Source organism: Microcaecilia unicolor, chromosome 5, assembly GCF_901765095.1.
Source record: "Microcaecilia unicolor chromosome 5, aMicUni1.1, whole genome shotgun sequence".
Taxonomy (NCBI): Eukaryota; Metazoa; Chordata; class Amphibia; order Gymnophiona; family Siphonopidae; genus Microcaecilia; species Microcaecilia unicolor.
Genome location: NC_044035.1, coordinates 253,647,741 through 253,666,825, shown reverse-complemented (window position 1 = coordinate 253,666,825; position 19,085 = coordinate 253,647,741). Strand labels below are relative to the sequence as shown.

Here is a 19,085-nt window from a genome sequence, read left to right as displayed (position 1 = left end):
TATAGGATCAGCTTGGATTTTGGCGCAGATCTTTAGGCATGCTATATAGAATCTAGGGATGAGTGATTTGCATTTTAACTCATGGAGGAGGTTGATAATGTTTAATAACAATATCAACTATTCAAAAACATGTTTTAATGTACCTATATTGGCTTTCCTTTAGGGCAGAGCTAGCAGAGAATATTAAAAAATCAGCTACTTCTCGTGTGCGTTCTTTGGGTATTCAGACAGATTACCGTGATGGTGAGGTTCAAACGGACCCCTATTCTCCCTATTATGTGCTCCTGCCTGAGTCTATCCCTGAGCTACTTACACTTGCCAACCTTACGTGGGGTGAGTACATGAACAAGAAAATGCTCTAATGATAGGAATTGTAACAATTGCAGGATATTCATATTGATAACATTTTTTCCTCACAGACGAGGCCCCATAATAATCTGCAGTGCTCATTGGATGCATCAACTAATCAGATATCTCTGTTATCATTTATTTGAAATCATCTTCTTTTACTTAGGGCATCACACTTAGGGGGTAATTTTATAATGCTTTTTGGAACATGTCGTTTATAAACTTGCTTGACAATGTACTCATGTAAAAAGTATGCACATGGAAAGCATGCATCTGCTTTTATGAAATTTGCATATAGGTGTTCCCTGCAGCACAGTTTAGGTGGAATAGAGATTGTGATGAATACATTTTTTTAAAATACATATGTATTTGCACAAATTTAGACTTTTTTCAAAAAAGTATAATTTGTGCATTGTTATTTGTGCGCAATGGAAGGTTAAGTGACTTGCCCAGAGTCCCAAGGAGCTGCCTGTGCCTGAAGTGGGAATTGAACTCAGTTCCTCAGTTCCCCAGGACCAAAGTCCACCACCCTAACCACTAGGCCACTCCTCCACTCCACTTGACAAGTCACTTCACTGGCTTCCTATCCGTTTCCGCGTACAGTTCAAACTCCTCTTATTGACCTATAAGTGCATTCACTCTGCAGCTCCTCAGTACCTCTCTACTCTCCCTACATTCCACCCTGGGAACTCCGTTCACTGGGTAAATCTCTCTTATCTGCACCCTTCTCCTCCACTGCTAACTCCAGACTCCGTTCTTTTTATCTTGCTGCACCATATTCCTGGAATAGACTTCCTGAGCCGGTACGTCAAGCTCCATCTCTGGCCGTCTTCAAATCTATGCTAAAAGCCCACCGTTCTGATGCTGCTTTTAACTCCTAACCCTTATTCACTTGTTCAGAACCCTTATTTTATCATCCTCACTTTAATATTCCCTTATCTCTTGTCTGTCCTAATTAGATTGTAAGCTCTGTCGAGCAGGGACTGTCTCTTCATGGTCAAGTGTACAGCACTGCATACATCTAGTAGCTTTTTAGAAATGATAAGTAGTAGTAGTTGACTGGGGAGGGTACATGCAGTGAAAATTATGCTCTTGCCCAAGTTATATTTATTCATTGTGTTGCTCATACCTGGCCAAATTTTTCGCCAATTGAAATGGAAACGTTTTTGCATATATATGTGGAACTGTACGCCACCTAGGATGTGGGCAGATGTATTATTTCAGCCTAAATTGAAAGGAGGTATGGGAGTTCCCAACTTCTTGTTATATTTTAAAGCAGCACAACTTCGGGTGCTTGCGGAGTGGATTGCTGGCATCAAAAATCCCCGACTTCAGATTGAGTGACATTAGCTGGGATCCATGCAGTTGGGCTCTGGCTGCCACAACCGAGGCTCCTAGCGTTCCTCAAGGGAACCCCTTTGGCCGTACACTATCTCCTTCAAACTTGGTATGCCATCCGGGGTAAATGTTTTCCCGATGGACATTGTTTATGCCAAATGGTAATCTGCAATGTCCCAGGCTTTCCTTCTGGAGCAGGAGATTCAATATTTAAATTTTGAGAGCAGCAGGGCCTGACCCAGCTGGGACAAATCTGGGAGGAAGGAGAATTAGTATCGTTTGAAGACCTTCAGGAGGATTGTGACCTGCCGCAACACTACCAGTTCCATTATTGGCAGGTACGGGATTATATTTGTCGCAGGGCTAAGGGGAAACTAGCATTAGAGGAAACAGCTTTAGAATGTGCACTTTGGGGGGGGGGGAGTACCAGGGGCTGCGTCTCCCGTTTATATACTGCCTTATCATTTCAGACTCCTATCTTGCGATATACACAGCACTGGGAACAGGACCTAGGGGTCAGCCATGACCTGAATAGTTGGGAGAAGGCCTTTGGCTATTTACTAAAGGTATCTGTTTCTAGTTCCCTGGTGGAAAATGGGTACAAGTTATTATATCGTTGGTACTATACCCTCCACAGGCTGGCAAAGATATATGGTCAGGGTTTGGGCCAGTGTTGGAGGTGCTGCATGGCTGTGGGGGATATGGTGGTCCTGCCCAAAAATTAAGGGCTTCTGGACAGAATTACTTCGCATCCTTTGCTAATTTATGGAGGTGGACTACCCAGTCACAGCGGAATATTGCCTATTACATTTTCAACTGCTGGGGAGTTAAACCAGAGATCCATAGATTGGCTTCCGGAAAAATTGCACTGGTGGCTGCCTGGAAGAATTCTTTCCCGCCTCTGGTGGTGAAGGTTATTCATAAGATGGACTACCTCTACCAGATGTCTAAATTAACAGCCATGCGAACTGATCAGATTCTCTGTTTCCATAAACATTGGGACCATTATACTACTTGGAGACTTCAGTCCAGGGTCAATCTAGATGCTCCATGGTTGATTGTTTCACCGGCCTAATCTTGTACATTGAAGTGAAGGAGTGTTTAGATTCCTAAGGAAGCCATCACATGGTCCTTGTTCTGTTCTGGGGTGGGAAAGAGGATTGGGGAGGGGATAGATGGGGTCTTGTTTGCATTGTTTTGTTTCTCCATGTAGCTGTAAGTGTATCAATCTTTTTGTTCTAATAAAAAATAAAAAGTAAAAGAAAAATTCAAGGTGCTAAGCTATTGGGGAGGGGGTGTGATAAGGCTGAAGTTTTGTCTAGGGTATTGGATACCCTTGGGCTGGCCATGGGTACTTTGCATTTTTGGTTTGCAGGTCAATGCACAGTCTACAGGTAAAAATTACTGCAGCTGTCCCAATAAAGTTTGAAAGTTACCACAATTAGTGCACTTTTATCCATTAAAGAGATGAATAGTTAAGCTTGTGTTTTGGTTAGGATTTGTAAATAACAAATGTACATTACAATTTTGAATGTATGCGTGCTTTCTTTCAACCAAATTTAGTCCACACAGAAAGCAAGTATAAAAGTCCATAGCCAAGGTGTACACGGCAGTAGAGAATGACATGGGGACAAAGTTTGTCTCCGTCCCCATGTGTTCTGTCCCCATCCCCGCCTCGCCTCCGCAGGTTCTGTCTCCATCCTCCTGCCCCTTCCCCACAGGCCCTGTCTCCATGGGCTCTGTCCTCATCTGCAGAAGCCTCAAACAATTATGATTTTATATTTAAATCTTTGTATTAAAGTATAAAAAGGAACAATATGCTGTGCAACTATTGTGTATAAATTACAAATAGAAAACAATAATAACAGCAAGCAACTATAATGAACCTCCTCACCACCACCCTCTACCCTTCCAACCTCAACAGTAGCTGATTTCTACTACCCTAAGGAATCCTAATACAACCCATTCTGTATGCCCTAGAGGAGAGAAATATGCCCTATGAAGCACTGTTATGATTTTTTAATCTGTGGATGAATAAGGTCATCAATAATCTCAGGATTCAGTCTAATTTTCCTGTCTTCCACAGTTCTTCCTGCAATAGAAGATTTCTTCTTAGAAGATATTCTGGTAGCAGGATTTACAGGATTCCCCCATGCAAATTTTGCTAGTTGTGGCCAGCATGTTTGCTTGTATTTCCAAATAATCAAAACATCGTTGTCTGCATCACTCAAACATAAGTAACAGTCCAGTTCATTAATAGGCTTCAAAGTTGAAAATGGCACAGGGACAAAGTTTGTCCCTATCCTCATGAGCTCTGTCGCTGTCCCCGCCCCGTCCATGCAAGCTCTGTCCCTGTCCCCATCCCCGCGGTTACTGCGGGTCCCCATCCCCGTGTCATTCTCTACATGGCAGGTGTTTAAAATTGCTGCTTAAGTCTCCAGTTCTATTGTTTATTTCTCATAATAGAATTGACAGTGAAACTGACAGTTAATGAAATATTTTGACGTGACGATATGTGTAGATTTTCATGGGCATTTCTCAGAGCGGTTTCTCTGAATTCCCTGAAGGTCGGGGTCTCCCTGCAGGAGTGGCTGAGGTGGAGATGATAGAACGTGCCCGGGAGAAACGAATCTGGGAAGCATCTCTTCCACCTCTTCATGATACCTCACAGCATGAGAAAAGGAAAAAGATGATGCGTGACCAAGAGTTGAAGGAGTGGGCCTTCAGAGAACATGAAATAGAAAAGTGAGTATCTATTTTCAAACTGAAAAATAAAAAACAAGGACCTGCATTTGACTGTAAAGCATGAGTTGGAAATGAATCACATGCATTCTGCAGCCAGTAGTAAAAGCGGCAGTAAGTTACTGAAGCAAGACTCAATTATGGTAACATATTCTGTACACAACCATATTGAAGAAGACGAAGATCACATGGAAGATACTCAAAGTTAGAGTTCTTTATTCACAGGATGTGAATAAAGAACTCTTACTTTGAGTATCATCTGTGTGATCTTTGTCTCCTTCGCTGTGGTTGTGTGTTCTTGCTGTTTGCAAGAGATTTCCTCTGTTTTGGTCATACAACATATTTTCTGTACCATCTATGCCAGACCAGTCTAGACAACTGAATTATGTCCTTCGGTAGATGGAGAGAGAGAAAACAAATCTCAAAACTGATGTCACTCCCTTTGTAGAAGTGCAGTTTTCAGCTCTTCATTATTTCCCTGTCTCCAGCAGGTGGTGCAGAAGATATGTGGACTAGTATAGCTGTTTTGATAACAGAACTTCTGAGGTGTAAAGCCTTGAGTCTGTTCTCCCTTAGTAGTACCAGGACTGAATTTCAGGGGCTTCTTTTCTGAAGCAGCAATCAAACTACAGCTGATTTTTCCTATCACCTGCTGGGATCAGCAACCTGGATCTCTGGATTCCCATGCCAGTGATGAGAGCATATCTGGCAAACACTGCTCCCCCTACTGGGTCAGCCTCCAGATTTACAGCCTTAGCCAGATTAAGTTAAAAAAAGATTTCCAGCAACAGCACTCTCAGGGCTAGATGCTCAAAACTTAAGGAGCCAGCAACGTGGGTTTTAAACTGGTTCTAGTCAGTTTAACCTGCAAGTAGTAAACAGGGACGTGCACAAAAGGGCATTGTCCTGTCACGGTAGCAGCTAACGAAAATGGAATACAGATGAGCAAATTAGTATTATAATGTGTATAAATCGTATTGTAATGAGATGCACTACCATTTTCCGATTGCCTAACTGTGGAAAACCTAACGGGAGGTCTGCATGGGATTTATTCGCCTCTAAAGACTTCTATAAATTTAGCAAAAAAAAAAAAATTGGGGAAAAAAATGTCCAAGTGCTCATCAGAGACGTCCTTTATGGACGTCCTTCACTCAAAACAAAAAAAAAAAAGGTCGTACTTCTTAATTTTTACTCTCGCTCTTCTATCAGTTTTAAATCTTCCTTTAAAAACTCGGGATTCAAAAGCTTCGATAGACACGAGTAACCCTAAAGTGGGGATAAACGGCAGTTTGTACTGTGCAGCCGCAAAGCGTACATTTCAAGGTGCATTGGAAAGCAAGCAGCCGGAAACCTTTGCCTAGCCACGTCCAAGTGCTCTTCAGGGCTGTCCTAAAGTGCCTAACATGGACGTCTTTCACTAAAACAAAAAAAAAAAAAGGACGTCACTCGGACATTTTTTCTCCAGATTTTTTTGTGATGGGTGTCCTCAGTGCCTGTAATGACCACCGCCGGAGAGAATTGGGACGTGCGAGGACGTCCAAATCAAAAAAACTATTTGGACCTCTCTTTCAATTGTGCCCCTCCTCCAGGTCTCTCTCAGCCAATCACAGCGTGTTTAGCTGTCACCAGTGTCAGCTAAACACGCTGTGATTGGCTGAGAGACCTGGAGGAGGGGCATAATTGGAAGAGACGTGCAAATAGTCGATAATGGGGGACTGCGCGAGGCAAGGTAATTGTGTGTCGTGGGGATGGAGGAGGGGCTGAGCAAGGTGATTGTGCAACATGGGGGATGAGAGAGCTGGCAGAGAAAGCCATGGGAATGAAGAGCAGCAAGCTGAGAGTGTGCCACTGGTGTGGGGTTGATCAAGTTTGAGGAGGGAAGGAGAAAGAATGAGAGGTGGGAGTGTGTACTTGGGGGAAGTTATAGTGAGAGGAGGGTCTCACAGGGGAGGGGTTTAAAGGCACCAGCAGTTGAGGAGGGGGGGACAGCAGCACCAGCAGCTCCAAGGTGGGTGGGGGTCAGTGGTACCAGCTCTCAGGTGGGTGAGGGGTCAGCGGCACCAACAACTTTAGGGGAGGGGCAGCAGTAGCAACTCTGAAGGAAGATCAGCAGCTCTACCAGGGTCAGTGACAGGAGATGCTCCTTCTAGTATCCTTAAGAGAGTGTCAAGAGTGTGAGGCTGCAGCTTGCGCTCCGGCCCGCGGTTCTGACAAGTGCTCACCAGGGACGTCCTTTTTGGACGTCTTTGGCTTGCGCAGAGCAGCCAGCATAACGCTTGGCTGCTCTGGGCATGCTCAGCTGGCCAACTGGCTTGGAAGGAAATTGCATGCAAACGAGCTAGCAGCGAGCAGCTCATTTGCATGTGATTTCCTTGATGCATGACTGTTTCTTACCGATTCGCTAAGGAATCGGTAAGGGAAGGGCTTTAACGATTTTTTAGTGCATCTACCCCTCAGTCCTTTACCTATGCAGTGTCCAGTCTCCTTGATCCAAGCTATAGTCAGTGCAGCTTTCCTCTCTGCCTTTATAGCAAAGTCACTAGTAGGAACCTTCGGGCAGCTGCTGTGACATCTGGCTGGAGGTTAAAATTGAAAACTACCAACCAAAATTGAATTCAAAACGGCATCCAAAAGGTGGTATTTCTTGTATTTCTTTACAAAAACATTAAAGAGGTTTCTTTAGAAAAATATAGAAAATCTAATCCTCTTCGAATTCACTGAGGGAGATTAAAAGATTCTCCAGTATGAAACAGTCCTCAAAACATTCCAAGCAGGAATAGAGAAAAGAATAAGTTTCACACAAGTTAAAAGTAGAAAACTCCACAATATTTCCATATTTCAAATTGCCATAACAATCCTGTTTCAACCGGTTTCATCATCCACAAGCTTCTTTGTGGAGCATCATACTAAAACATGACAAATATAGGCAACCATCAATCAACCATTCAAAAAATCTCCAACTATTACATATATATTACATATCAGCCTCTATGACAGCTTCAGAGGCTGGTATTAGAGCAGCCTAGTGCTCAATGCAGTGCACTGTGGAGGAGACCCAGGACGGTATTACATCCTCCCAAAATCTACCAAAAACCTACTATACCCATGTATAGGTGACCTTCAGCCATAAGGGCTATTGTAGTGGTGTAGTAGGTTTTTGATGAGTTTTGGAGGACTCCCCAAACAATACAAGGGTGTAATGGTGAACTGTGTGCCTGGGAGCTTTTATGTGAAGTCCACTGCAGTGCCCTCCCTGCTCTGCTGGGTTGTCTATGTTGTCAGTCTACTAAGAATGCTGGTTCTTCCTACATCCCAATGGCTGACTGTAGTGCCAACGGAGCGACCGCCCCCACCGCCTGCGCCTTGGTACGCCACTGCTTTGCACTTGCTCAAATTAAATGTCAGCTGCCATTTGGATGCCCAGTTTTGTAAGGTCCTCTTGTAATTTTTCACAATCCTCTTGCGATTTAACAACTTTGAATAACTTTATGTCGTCAGCAAATTTATTTACCTCACTAGTTACTCCCATCTCTAGATCATTTATAAATATGTTAAAAAGCAACGGTCCCAGCAGAGACCCCTGGAGAACCCCACTATCTACCCTTCTCCATTGACAATACTGACCATTTAACCCTACTCTCTGTTTTCTGTCTCTTAACCAGTTTTTAATCCACAGAAAATTCTTACAGGTTGAACTTTATAACACAGAACCATCATCTGGGGCCTTGATCCTTAGGACCCCAAACTTCATCCAGACCAGATAATCTTAACCCCCTCCCTCTGATCCTATATGTTCAGCTGTCAACCGGTTCAGGACTACAAGCTTTGGGAGATTTCTTCTGCAAATATGCACTCCAAACAGATAGAAATCTCTTTTGTCTCTTAGGAGATATATGAACCCCCCGGAATTCCCATAATATTAACTCATGGAACTTATTCCTACAATACCATATAGATAGAGGATAATTCAACAACCAGTGATTGATAATGCATTTCTTCCCCAATATACATGACTTTCCCCAAAATAATTTTTCACCTATGATCCTCACATCTTTGCTTATAACTGAACTAAAAAGAGCTCCTTCAAGAGCGATCTTGAGGTGGTGACTTATAATAGACTGTAGGTAAGTAAACAGATTTCCCAGAATGCTTTAATTTGCCTGTATTGCCACAAGCCTTGAAGGAATGAATTCTTCTCCAAGGTATACTTCAGACAGCGGGGGGTGTCCGCACATCTCACAAAAAAACGCTTGCTTTTGAGAAAAATAAGCTCTATGAACAGTTTGAAAATGACATTCTTGCAACTCTGCACTGTATACCAGCCTAGGTATCGCATGAAAGGCATTCAGTGCTCAACTTTTATAACCCACCAAAGCACGCCAAGCAAATGGCATGAAAAACACCAGTACGGTCAATGATAATTTAAGCTGGTGTTTTAAATGCATGAGTTATGAATTATAATCATTCACCCTGTGTGATATGGATGTGATCAAATATGATTGAAGATTGACCAGCTATTTTGAATGGACTTACTCATGGTCAGAGTTTTGCTATGTGTACACAAAAGATTTTTGACTTCTACAGTTCTAACAGATGAGTATTTGTGAAATAGACTAATGAGAGGTTTCCAGCTGTCTTATATGATTCATGGATTTATGATCTATCTTATTGGAAGTTTTTTTGCTTAACCTCCAGGCTTCATGCAAGGACATGATTATATTTAGTTTTAATGCAAAATATTTTCAATAAAGTATGTATGTATATGCGAATTATTATGTTGTAATTTTTGACACTTGATCCATATTTATATTAAAAAAAACCTTTTGGGATTGGGTTTATGTATTTATCTCCCTTGGTATTTTTATCTAGTACAAAAGAAACTTGTCATTTAATTTCTGAATTCAACCCCAGGGAGTCAGGGTTTCCCCTGTATAAATTATTTTTTAAAAAAGTTCCCGCTTCAACAAGCATTTAGCCAAGCCCTCTCCTCTTTAAGGTTGTTCCAAAACACAAAATGCTAAATCTTGTACAGTATGACTCTCTTCCTCCCAATGTAAAGTGAGAGGAGCTGACTCCTTGTGACACTGAATTGCTGAACACTGTTCAATGATACAAGCCTTCACTTTTTTCTCAAAGTTTTCCCAATATATAGAAGAGGGCAAGAGCATTGAATAGTATACACAAAGCCTTCAGATTCATAATCCGTAGGCTTACTCAATTTATAGGATGTTCAAGTTCAGAAACTTCTAAGGCATGTGAACATAGTACACATTTACCACATATCTTATGGCCTCCAATAAATAAAGACTGTTCCCTACTGGGGAGTGTAGTATGTACCAAAAAATCTCTCAAATATTTTCTCCGCTAAAAGGCAAATTTAGGTACATAAGTACATAAGCACTGCCACGCTGGGAAAAGACCAAAGGTCCATCAAGCCCAGCACTCTGTCTCCCTACGTTTTCCAATGTTTACAAATCACCTTTTTTTTTATAAGCAATGCTTATCAGTAACCACTCCTGATCCTCACATTGTGTTCTGTTATAAGCTTTAGAAATAACTAATTGAGGATATCCTTTTTCCAAAAAACAGGCTTTCAACTGATCAGCCTGATCCAAAAACTCTTTTGTTGAGGATCAAATTCGTTTCAATTGCAAAAACTGCCCTACAGGAATATTATTATGTACGGATCTTGGATGAAAACTCTGATAATGCAACAAACTATTTCTATCTGCGTGCTTCTTAAATAATGTACTGTGTAACCTTGTTTTTTGAATACATACAAATCCAAAAATGAAATAATATCTGAAGAAATGTGGCATGACCTGGTAAATGGTTATTCTGATCGTGGAAGGGTACATAATAGTGCAGTGGCCTGAGAACCAGGTGCAGTTTCCACTTCAGCTCCTTGTGACTCTGGGCTAGTCATGTAACCCTCCGTTGCCCCAGGTACAAAATAAGTACCTGTATGTAATATGTAAACCGCTTTGATTGTAACCACAGAAAGCTGGTATATGAAATCCCATCAACTTTTCCTAACAAACATTCCTCAGTATCTTTCCAAATAAATGGAATGCACTCCTCACTAATATATTTAGTATAAAATATTTAGCATTACATTTAGTAAAAAGGTGTTGTGTATGTCTGCACAAACTTCATAAACTTGTAAATAATGTAGGATTGACTGTTTATATAGTATAGATATAGTGCAGCCATAGGGTGGCAGAATTCCAAAACCTTGATGTGTTTATTTTTAACTTCAAAATGGGAAAGCTACCGAAGGAGCAACTGTCACACCCATGGCTGTGCCTTGTATTTGAAAGTAAAAACAATCCATAAATGCAAAATAATTATTTTTGAAAACCAGTATCAATAAATCCCTTCAAAAAGGATATTTTCTGTACACAAAAATCCAAGTTTTTCAAATATTAGTTCAATCACTTTATATTGAGGAATGTCTAAAGATACCAAAAGCCATGAGATAGCGTGTGTAACACTGACATAGAATCCTTCACATAAGATTTAGCTGTACATACTATTGGGCATAAGAACTTATCATCAGCTAAATCGTAGACTTCTGCAGTTTTGTCCCAGTATATGGGATAAACAGTGCTACCTGTTGACATAAGTTTTCATTAGTCTGTCTAAACCTTTCTTATATATGTAATAATTGGAGATTTTTTTGTTGATTGATTGGTTGTCTATATTTGTCATGTTTTAGTATGATGCTCCCTGAAGAAACCTGTGGAGGGTGAAACTGGTTGGAGCAGGATTGTTATGGCAGTTTGAAATATAGAAATATTATGGAGTCTCCACATTTATCTTGTGTGAAACTTATCCTTTTCTCTATTCCTGTTTGGAATGTTTTGAGGAATGTTTCATACTGGAGAGTCCTTTAATCTCACCCCTCATTGAAACTTGTTTGAAAAACACCACCAAATAACGTGGTAAAAAGAATATATAATTTTTTATTTTTTATATATACCTTTATCTCTTGTTTGTGGTGTTTATATAGGTATAATGAGATATGTTAATCTCGTAGAGTGAGTTTACAATAGTGCTTTGAAATTTGGTGGGCTGTTTTTGAGAACAGGTCTTGTTGGTATCCGCAGGAATATTAACCCCCAAATACCTAATAGAATGGGAAAACCATCGGAACTGAAAGGAATTATGCAAGTATCAAGCAGGGCACTCACCTCTAGCATACCAAGGGCGGGGCGGTCCACCCCGGGTGCAGGCAGCAAGGGGGTATACTGAGCAGTCATTTGACTGTCAGCTCTGCCAGTCCCTTGCCCCTCTGACATCAACTTCCTGTTCTGGGCAGGGGACTAGCAGAGCCAACAGCTGTGTGACTGCTCATTGCACCCCCTTGCTTGGAGGAGAGGTGGAGGGTGGGGAAAACATACTAATAACAAGAATACTAATGATACCTACAGGTATGCCATTACAATTCCCTATCCGGCTAGAATTTGCCATGTCTAGTTATAAATTGCAAGGGCAAACATTCAAAGTTGCTAGAGTACATCTCAAGATTGATCGATTACTTCACATACTGTATTTACAAAGTTATGTGGAGGGGCATTTTCAATATGACATCTAAGTCCAACTTTGGACGTTTTACAAAAAACGTACAAAATCTGAATAGGAAAGAAGGTCATTTTCAAAAAAGAAAAACGTCTATCTTTTTTTTTCAAAAATACTGTTTAGAACAATGTTTTGTGATTTGGACATTTTGTTTTTGGTTTATTTAAAAAAAAAAAAGTCTAAGTGCAAAACACACAAAATCAAGCCACTGGGATGTAAGAGGAGCCAGCATTTTTAGTACACTTGTCCCCCAAACATCCAAAGAAAGCAGTAGGGCACCCTAGGGGGGGGGGGGGGGTCACTGCAGTGGACTTCATAAAAAGCTCCCAGATACACATCTCCCCATTGCTCCCTTATCTAGTCTGCTGAGCCCCCCAAAACCAACCTAAAACCCACTACCCCCAACTGTACACCACTACCATAGCCCTTACAGGTGAAAGGGGCACCTATATATTGGTACAGTGGGTTTCTGGTGAGTTTTGGAAGGCTCACAGGTTCCTCCACAAGTGTAACAGGTAGGGGGAGGGATGGGCCTGGGTCCACCTGTCTGCAGCGCACTTCACCCAGCTCTACTCCAGGGACCTGCATGCCGTTCTAATGGACCTGAGTATAACATCTGAGGCTGGTAAGTAATGTTTTAAATCGCATTTTTGGGTCATGGGAGAGGGTTAGTGACCACTGGGGGAGTAAGGAGAGGTCATCCTTGATTCCCTCCAGTGGTCATCTGTTCATTTAGTGCACCTTTTTGTGCCTTATTTGTTATAAAAACAGGTCTAGCTCAATACGGCTTAGTTTTAGTCCTGGACAGTTTTGTTCGATTATGACTGAAAAACGTCCAAGTGTTAGGAACGCCCAGATCCTGGCCTTAACACACCCCTGACATGCCTCCTTGTGATTTGAATGCACTTCTGACGGACTTCATAGAAAAACGTCTAAAAATTGGTTTTGAAAATACCAATTTGGATGTTTTGGGGAGAAAAATGTCCAAATGCAGATTTATGCCCCTTTTTGGACATTTTTCTCTTTTGAAAATGAGCTCCATAGTAACCTATGGAACTTTGTAAGTCTAAGTGCTTTGAAAATGAGACCCTCATCAACTATATGTTGGTCCTTCAGGAACTGGAATGCAAAATATTTTCTATTTTTTTCTTGAGGAATGAAAACAAAAAATATTTAAATTTAAATGTTCTTTCTAAGGACAGTAGAAATTATTTCTAATAAGGGTGTCATTTGCTAATAGCATATGTGAATATCATTAACGTGTGTTGTAAATGGCCCCCAATATATGCAATGTTAATATAATTAACATAGTTCATTCATCACAACTTGTACTATAGCTTCCTCAAGCAATACCAAGTATTTATGGTAGTTATTAATAAATTTGAACCACCTCCTCCCACAAGATCAGTTTTCAGTCACTTTTAAATGTATTTTTGCCATTTATACAGTAACATAGTAACATAGTAGATGACGGCAGAAAAAGACCTGCACGGTCCATCTAGTCTGCCCACGATAAACTCATGTGTATACCTTACCTTGATTTGTACCTGTCTTTTTCAGGGCACAGACCATATAAGTCTGTGCAGCAGTATTTCCCGCCTCCCAACCACCAGTCCCGCCTCCCATCACCGGCTCCGGCACAGACCCCGTATAAGTCTGCCCTCCCCCATCCTAGCCTCTCAACCACCAACCCCTCTTCCCCCCGCCACCCAATTTCAGCTAAGCTTCTGTGGATCCATTCCTTCTGCACAGGATTCCTTTATGCCTGTCCCACGCATGCTTGAATTCCGTTACCGTTTTCATCTCCACCACCTCCCGCGGGAGGGCATTCCAAGCGTTCACCACCCTCTCTGTGAAGAAATACTTCCTGACATCTTTCCTGAGTCTGCCCCCCTTCAATCTCATTTCATGTCCTCTCGTTCTACCGCCTTCCCCTCTCCGGAAAAGATTCGTTTGCGGATTAATACCTTTCAAATATTTGAACGTCTGTATCATATCACCCCTGTTCCTCCTTTCCTCCAGAGTATACATGTTCAGGTCAGCAAGTCTCTCTTCATACGTCTTGGAACGCAACTCCCATACCATCCTCGTAGCTTTTCTTTGTACCGCTTCCATTTTTTTAACATCCTTCGCAAGGTATGGCCTCCAAAACTGAACACAATACTCCAGGTGGGGCCTCACCAACGTCTTATACAGGGGCATTAAAACCTCCTTTTTTCTGCTGGTCACACCTCTCTCTATACAGCCTAGCAACCTTCTCGCTACGGCCACCGCCTTGTCGCACTGTTTCATAGCCTTTAGGTCCTCAGATACTATCACCCCAAGATCCCTCTCCCCGTCCGTGACTATCAGGCTCTCCCCACCTAACACATACGCCTCCCTTGGATTTCTACTCCCTAAGTGCATCACTTTGCATTTCTTCGCATTGAATTTTAATTGCCAAACGTTAGACCATTTTTCCAGCTTCTTCAGATCTTTTTTCATGTTTTCCACTCCCTCCGGGGTGTCCACTCTGTTGGAGTGTCCTTAACTAGGGACACTGACAACATGCAATAACAGGATACAGAAAAGTTACAAAAAAATGGATTATTTTAAATTTTAGAATATTATAAAAGCTAAGAGGAAATGTAAAAGAAAAATATATCTGATTCATTCTCTTTCTGGTCTTTGTTCATGTACAGGCTACAAGAAGCTCGCTTAGAAGTCTTAAAGAAAATGCTTCTGAAGCGTGAGGAGAAACAGAACAAAGCTGACATAGAGCTCCTGGATGCTCGTTGGTCTAGACTTCAGCAGGAGAAAGAGGCGAAAATAAAAAGAATCCGAAAAGAATATATTAAAGGTAACAAATGTACATGGTACTGTTGTGGAGTGAATTTGAAAATGGCAATTCTTGATCCAAGGTTTCAAAAATACAGGGGAAATCAGTTAGACTTGGAGTGTTTGGTGCAGGGAAGGGCACCCCTGCTAACTATGGGGCTCATTTTCAAAGCACTTAGACTTACAAAGTTCCATAGGTTACTATGGGGCTCATTTTCAAAAGAGAAAAATGTCTAAAAAGTGGCATAAATCTGCATTTGGATGTTTTTCTAATCAAAATGTCCAAATCAGTATTTTTGAAACCCATTTTCCAGACAGTTTTCTTTGCAGTTCGTCTGCAGTGCATCCAAATCTCAAGGGGGCATATTGGGGGTGTGTTAAGGGTGGGATTTGGGTGTTCCTAAGACCTGGACGTTCAGCCATAATGGAACAAACTGAAAACATCCAGGACTAAAACTAAGACGTTTTGAGCTAGACCTGTTTTAATAATGATTATGCCACAAAAAAGTGCCCTAAATGTCCAGATGACCACTGGGGGAAGAAATGAATGACTCCCCCCTTACTCCCCCAGTGGTTACTGACCCACTCCCACCCCCTAAAGATATAAAAGAAACAGTACATACCAGCCTCTATAACAGCCTCACATTTATAGCCGGTCCTATTAGAGCAGCAGTCAGGTCCCTGGAGTAGCCTAGTGGTCGGTACAGTGCACTATGGAGAAGGGGACCCAGGCCCATAATCCACTCTATTACACTTGTGGTGGAATGTGTGAGCCCTCCAAAACCCACCAAACTAGCATTTATATTAGCTAGTAATTAGCTCTTAGAAGTGCAATCTATTTAGGTCTAAAAGAAATACTAGCATAGCGTAGATGTAACTATCAATCTTAGGAGACATCAATTTACTTACTCCTACTCCATTTGCAACTTAATTAACAAGTCACCAATGCTAAGATGCAGGCAGCAGTCTAGCAATGAGATGGGAGCTATCCTGTCTTTTGCATTGTCACATGTTTGATTGTCTTCCAGTTGGTGAAAGATCATATATAAGCACATAAGCACCGCCATACTGGGAAAAGACCAAGAGTCCATCAAGCCCAGCATCCTATCTCCGACAGTGGCCAATCCAGGCCCTAAGAACCTGGCAGAACCCAAGAAAACTTAATAATGATCAGGAATCTGTCCAAATCCCCTTTAAACTCGGCGAGGCCAACTGCTGTCACTATATTCTCCAGCAATGAGTTCCAGAGTCCAACTACGCGCTGAGTAAAGAAAAACTTTGTTTTAAATCTACCACATTCTAGCTTCATCTTGTGTCCCCTGCTCCTATTATTATTAGAAAGTGTAAACAAATGATTCACATCTGTCCGCTCCATTCCATTCATTATTTTGTAGACTTCTATCATATCACCCCTCAACCGCCTTGTCTCCAAGCTGAAGAGCCCCAGCCGTCTAAGCCTTTCCTCATAGGGAAGTCGTCCCATCCTTTTTATCATTATCATCGCCCTTCTCTGCACCTTCTCCAATTCCTTTATATCTTTTTTGAGGTGCAGCGACCAGAATTGAACACAATATTTGAGGTGCAGTCGCACTATGGAGCGATACAACAGCATTATAACATCTTCATGTTTGTTTTCCATCCCTTTCCTAATAATACTCAACATTCTGTGCGCTTTCTTAGCCACCGCAGCACACTGAGCAGAAAATTTCAATGTCTTGTCAACGATGACTCCCAGATCCCTTTCTAGGTCCGTGACTTCTAACGCGGAACCCTGCATGACATAGCTGTAATTCGGGTTCCTCTTTCCCACATGCATCACTTTGCACTTGTCAACATTGAACTTCATCTGCCATTTTGATGCCCAATCTCCCAATCTCTTGAGGTCCTGTTGTAATTTTTCACACTCCTCCTGCGACGTGACCACCCTGCGAATTTAATTACCTCACTAGTTACTCCCATCTCCAGGTCATTTATAAATATGTTAAACAGCAGCGGTCCCAGCACAGACCCCTGAGGGACCCCACTAACTACCCTTCTCCATTGAGAATATTGACCATTCAACCTTACTCTCTGCTTCCTATCTTTCTACCAGCTATTAATACATGATAATACACTACCTCCGATCCCCTGACCCTCCAGTTTCCTCTGGAGTCTTTCATGAGGCACTTTGTCAAACGTCTTCTGAAATTCCAGATACACAATATCAACCAGCTCCCCTTTATCCACATGTTTGTTCACCCCCTCAAAAAAGTGCAGTAGATTGGTGAGGCAAGACTTCCCTTCACTAAATCTGTGCTGACTTTGTCTCATTAGCCCATGCTTTTGTATGTGCTCTGTAATTTTATTCTTAATAATAGCCTCTACCATTTTGCTCGGCACCGTCAGACTCACCGGTCTATAATTTCCCGGATCCCCTCTGGAACCTTTTTAAAAAATTGGCATTACATTGTACTCGGTGCAAAGAGCTCCTAGCACTCAGGGAATGGAGCTAATTGTAGAGGATTCTGTAGCCAAGACCTTCCTTCTTTCTAGGGATGCAATATTCTCTCACACCAAGGATGTGTCTCTGGGAACCTCTGCCCAGGAGGGAAGGGTTAGGATGACCATTTTAGTTGGAGATTCAATCATTAGGCAGACGTTTAAATACTTGAAAGGTATTAATGTAAAAAAAAATATTTTCCAGAGAAGGGGAAACAGTAAAACTAGAGGACATGAATGGAGGTTGCAGGGTGGTAGACTTAGGAGTAATGTCAGGAAATTCTTTTTCACAGAGAGTGTGGTCGATGCCTGGAATGCCCTCCCGAGGGAGGTGGTAGAGACAAAAACAGTGATGGAATTCAAAAGGGTGTGGAATGAACACAAAGGATCTCTATATAGAAAATGGATGATATTTAAAAAAAAAAAACTCTTAAATGGCTGCATGTGTGTGGATGTGTGAATGACACTTGGATGGTGACTCCAGCAGTGAAGAAAAAAGGGTGGTGCTGGGCAGACTGTAGGTCTGTGTTCTGTACATGGCAATCCAGTTTAGGATGGGCTGGAAAGGGCTTCAATGGCAACTTCAGTAGCTGGAACCAAGGACAGTGCGGGGCAGACTTTTACGATCTAAGTCCTGCAAATGACAAGACGAATTTGGAGAGGCTGGAGTGGGCTTTGGTGGCAACTCCAGTAGTTGGAACATAAGGACAGAACCAGGTGGACTTCTACGGTCTATGTCCCAGAAAGACCAAAGAAAGACCATGATCAAAACAAAACCTACATTTACCACGAGCATCAAGTTTCACTTCCAGCTGCTGGCTTCCCCAAGGCCTCTTCCTAGGCCTTGTTCTCTGCCGCAGAGACGTCACAAGAAGAGGGCCCTGATTGGTCTGTTGTGTTGGCTACATTTCCCGCCACTTCCCCAGTTAGATAGTGTGTGACAAGGGCGGGCCATTTTGTGGGGTTCAGTGTATGGCAGCAAGTGGCGGGCAATTGGCATGTTAGTGAGTGACTATTAGAGCTAAAAGATCATCATTCTAAAAATGGAAGAAGGATCTGACTGAAGATAATTGAAAACAGCATAAGGAATGGCAAATCAAATGCAAAGTGCTGATAAGAGGACAAAGAGGCAGCTGAGGGGAGGTATGATTGAGGTCTATAAAATATTGAGGGGAGTGGAACGCTAGATATGAATCGCTTGTTTACTCTTTTTCCAAAAATACAAGGACTAGGCAGCACATAATGAAGCTACTAAGTAGCAAATTTAAAACATATCAGAGAAAATATTTTTTCACGCAACGTATAATTAAACTCTGGAATTGATTGCCAGAGAATGTGGTAAAAGCAGCTAGCTTAGCAGTGTTTAAAAAAGGTTTGGAAAGTTCCTACAAGAAAAATTCATAAGCCATTATTAAGATGGATTTGGGAAAATCCACTGCTTATTCCTGGAATAAGCAGCATAAAATCTGTTTTTATTCTTTTTGGGATCTTGCCAGTTACTTGTGATGTGAATTGGCCACTGTTGGAAACAGGATACTGGACTTGATAGACCTTCGGTCTAACCTAGTATGGCAATGTTTATGTTCTTATGAACTTATGCCTGACAGTGTGTCACAAGTCTTGCTGGTTTGTTTGCCATCTGGTGTGATGGAAGGGCTGTAGATTCATTTTCCTGTCCCGTGTAAAAATTACTTGAATACCTATACATTTGTCTGAATTAGGTTTGAAAACCAACTCCGTTAGGGTACACCTTAGTGTAATTGAACCTTATCAGGAGCATG

General features: G+C 41.8%; 1 protein-coding gene across 1 annotated transcript in view; it reads left to right on the top strand.

Annotated features, from left to right (window-relative positions):
- The window catches only part of MAATS1 (MYCBP associated and testis expressed 1), a 171,385-nt gene that overhangs the window by 44,624 nt on the left and 107,676 nt on the right, over positions 1 to 19,085 (top strand). Inside the window, exons 6-8 of the mRNA XM_030203997.1 lie at positions 164 to 333; positions 4,254 to 4,431; positions 14,691 to 14,848. Coding sequence (XP_030059857.1) covers positions 164 to 333; positions 4,254 to 4,431; positions 14,691 to 14,848 — 506 coding nt within the window. The remainder of the gene's footprint in view (positions 1 to 163; positions 334 to 4,253; positions 4,432 to 14,690; positions 14,849 to 19,085) is intronic.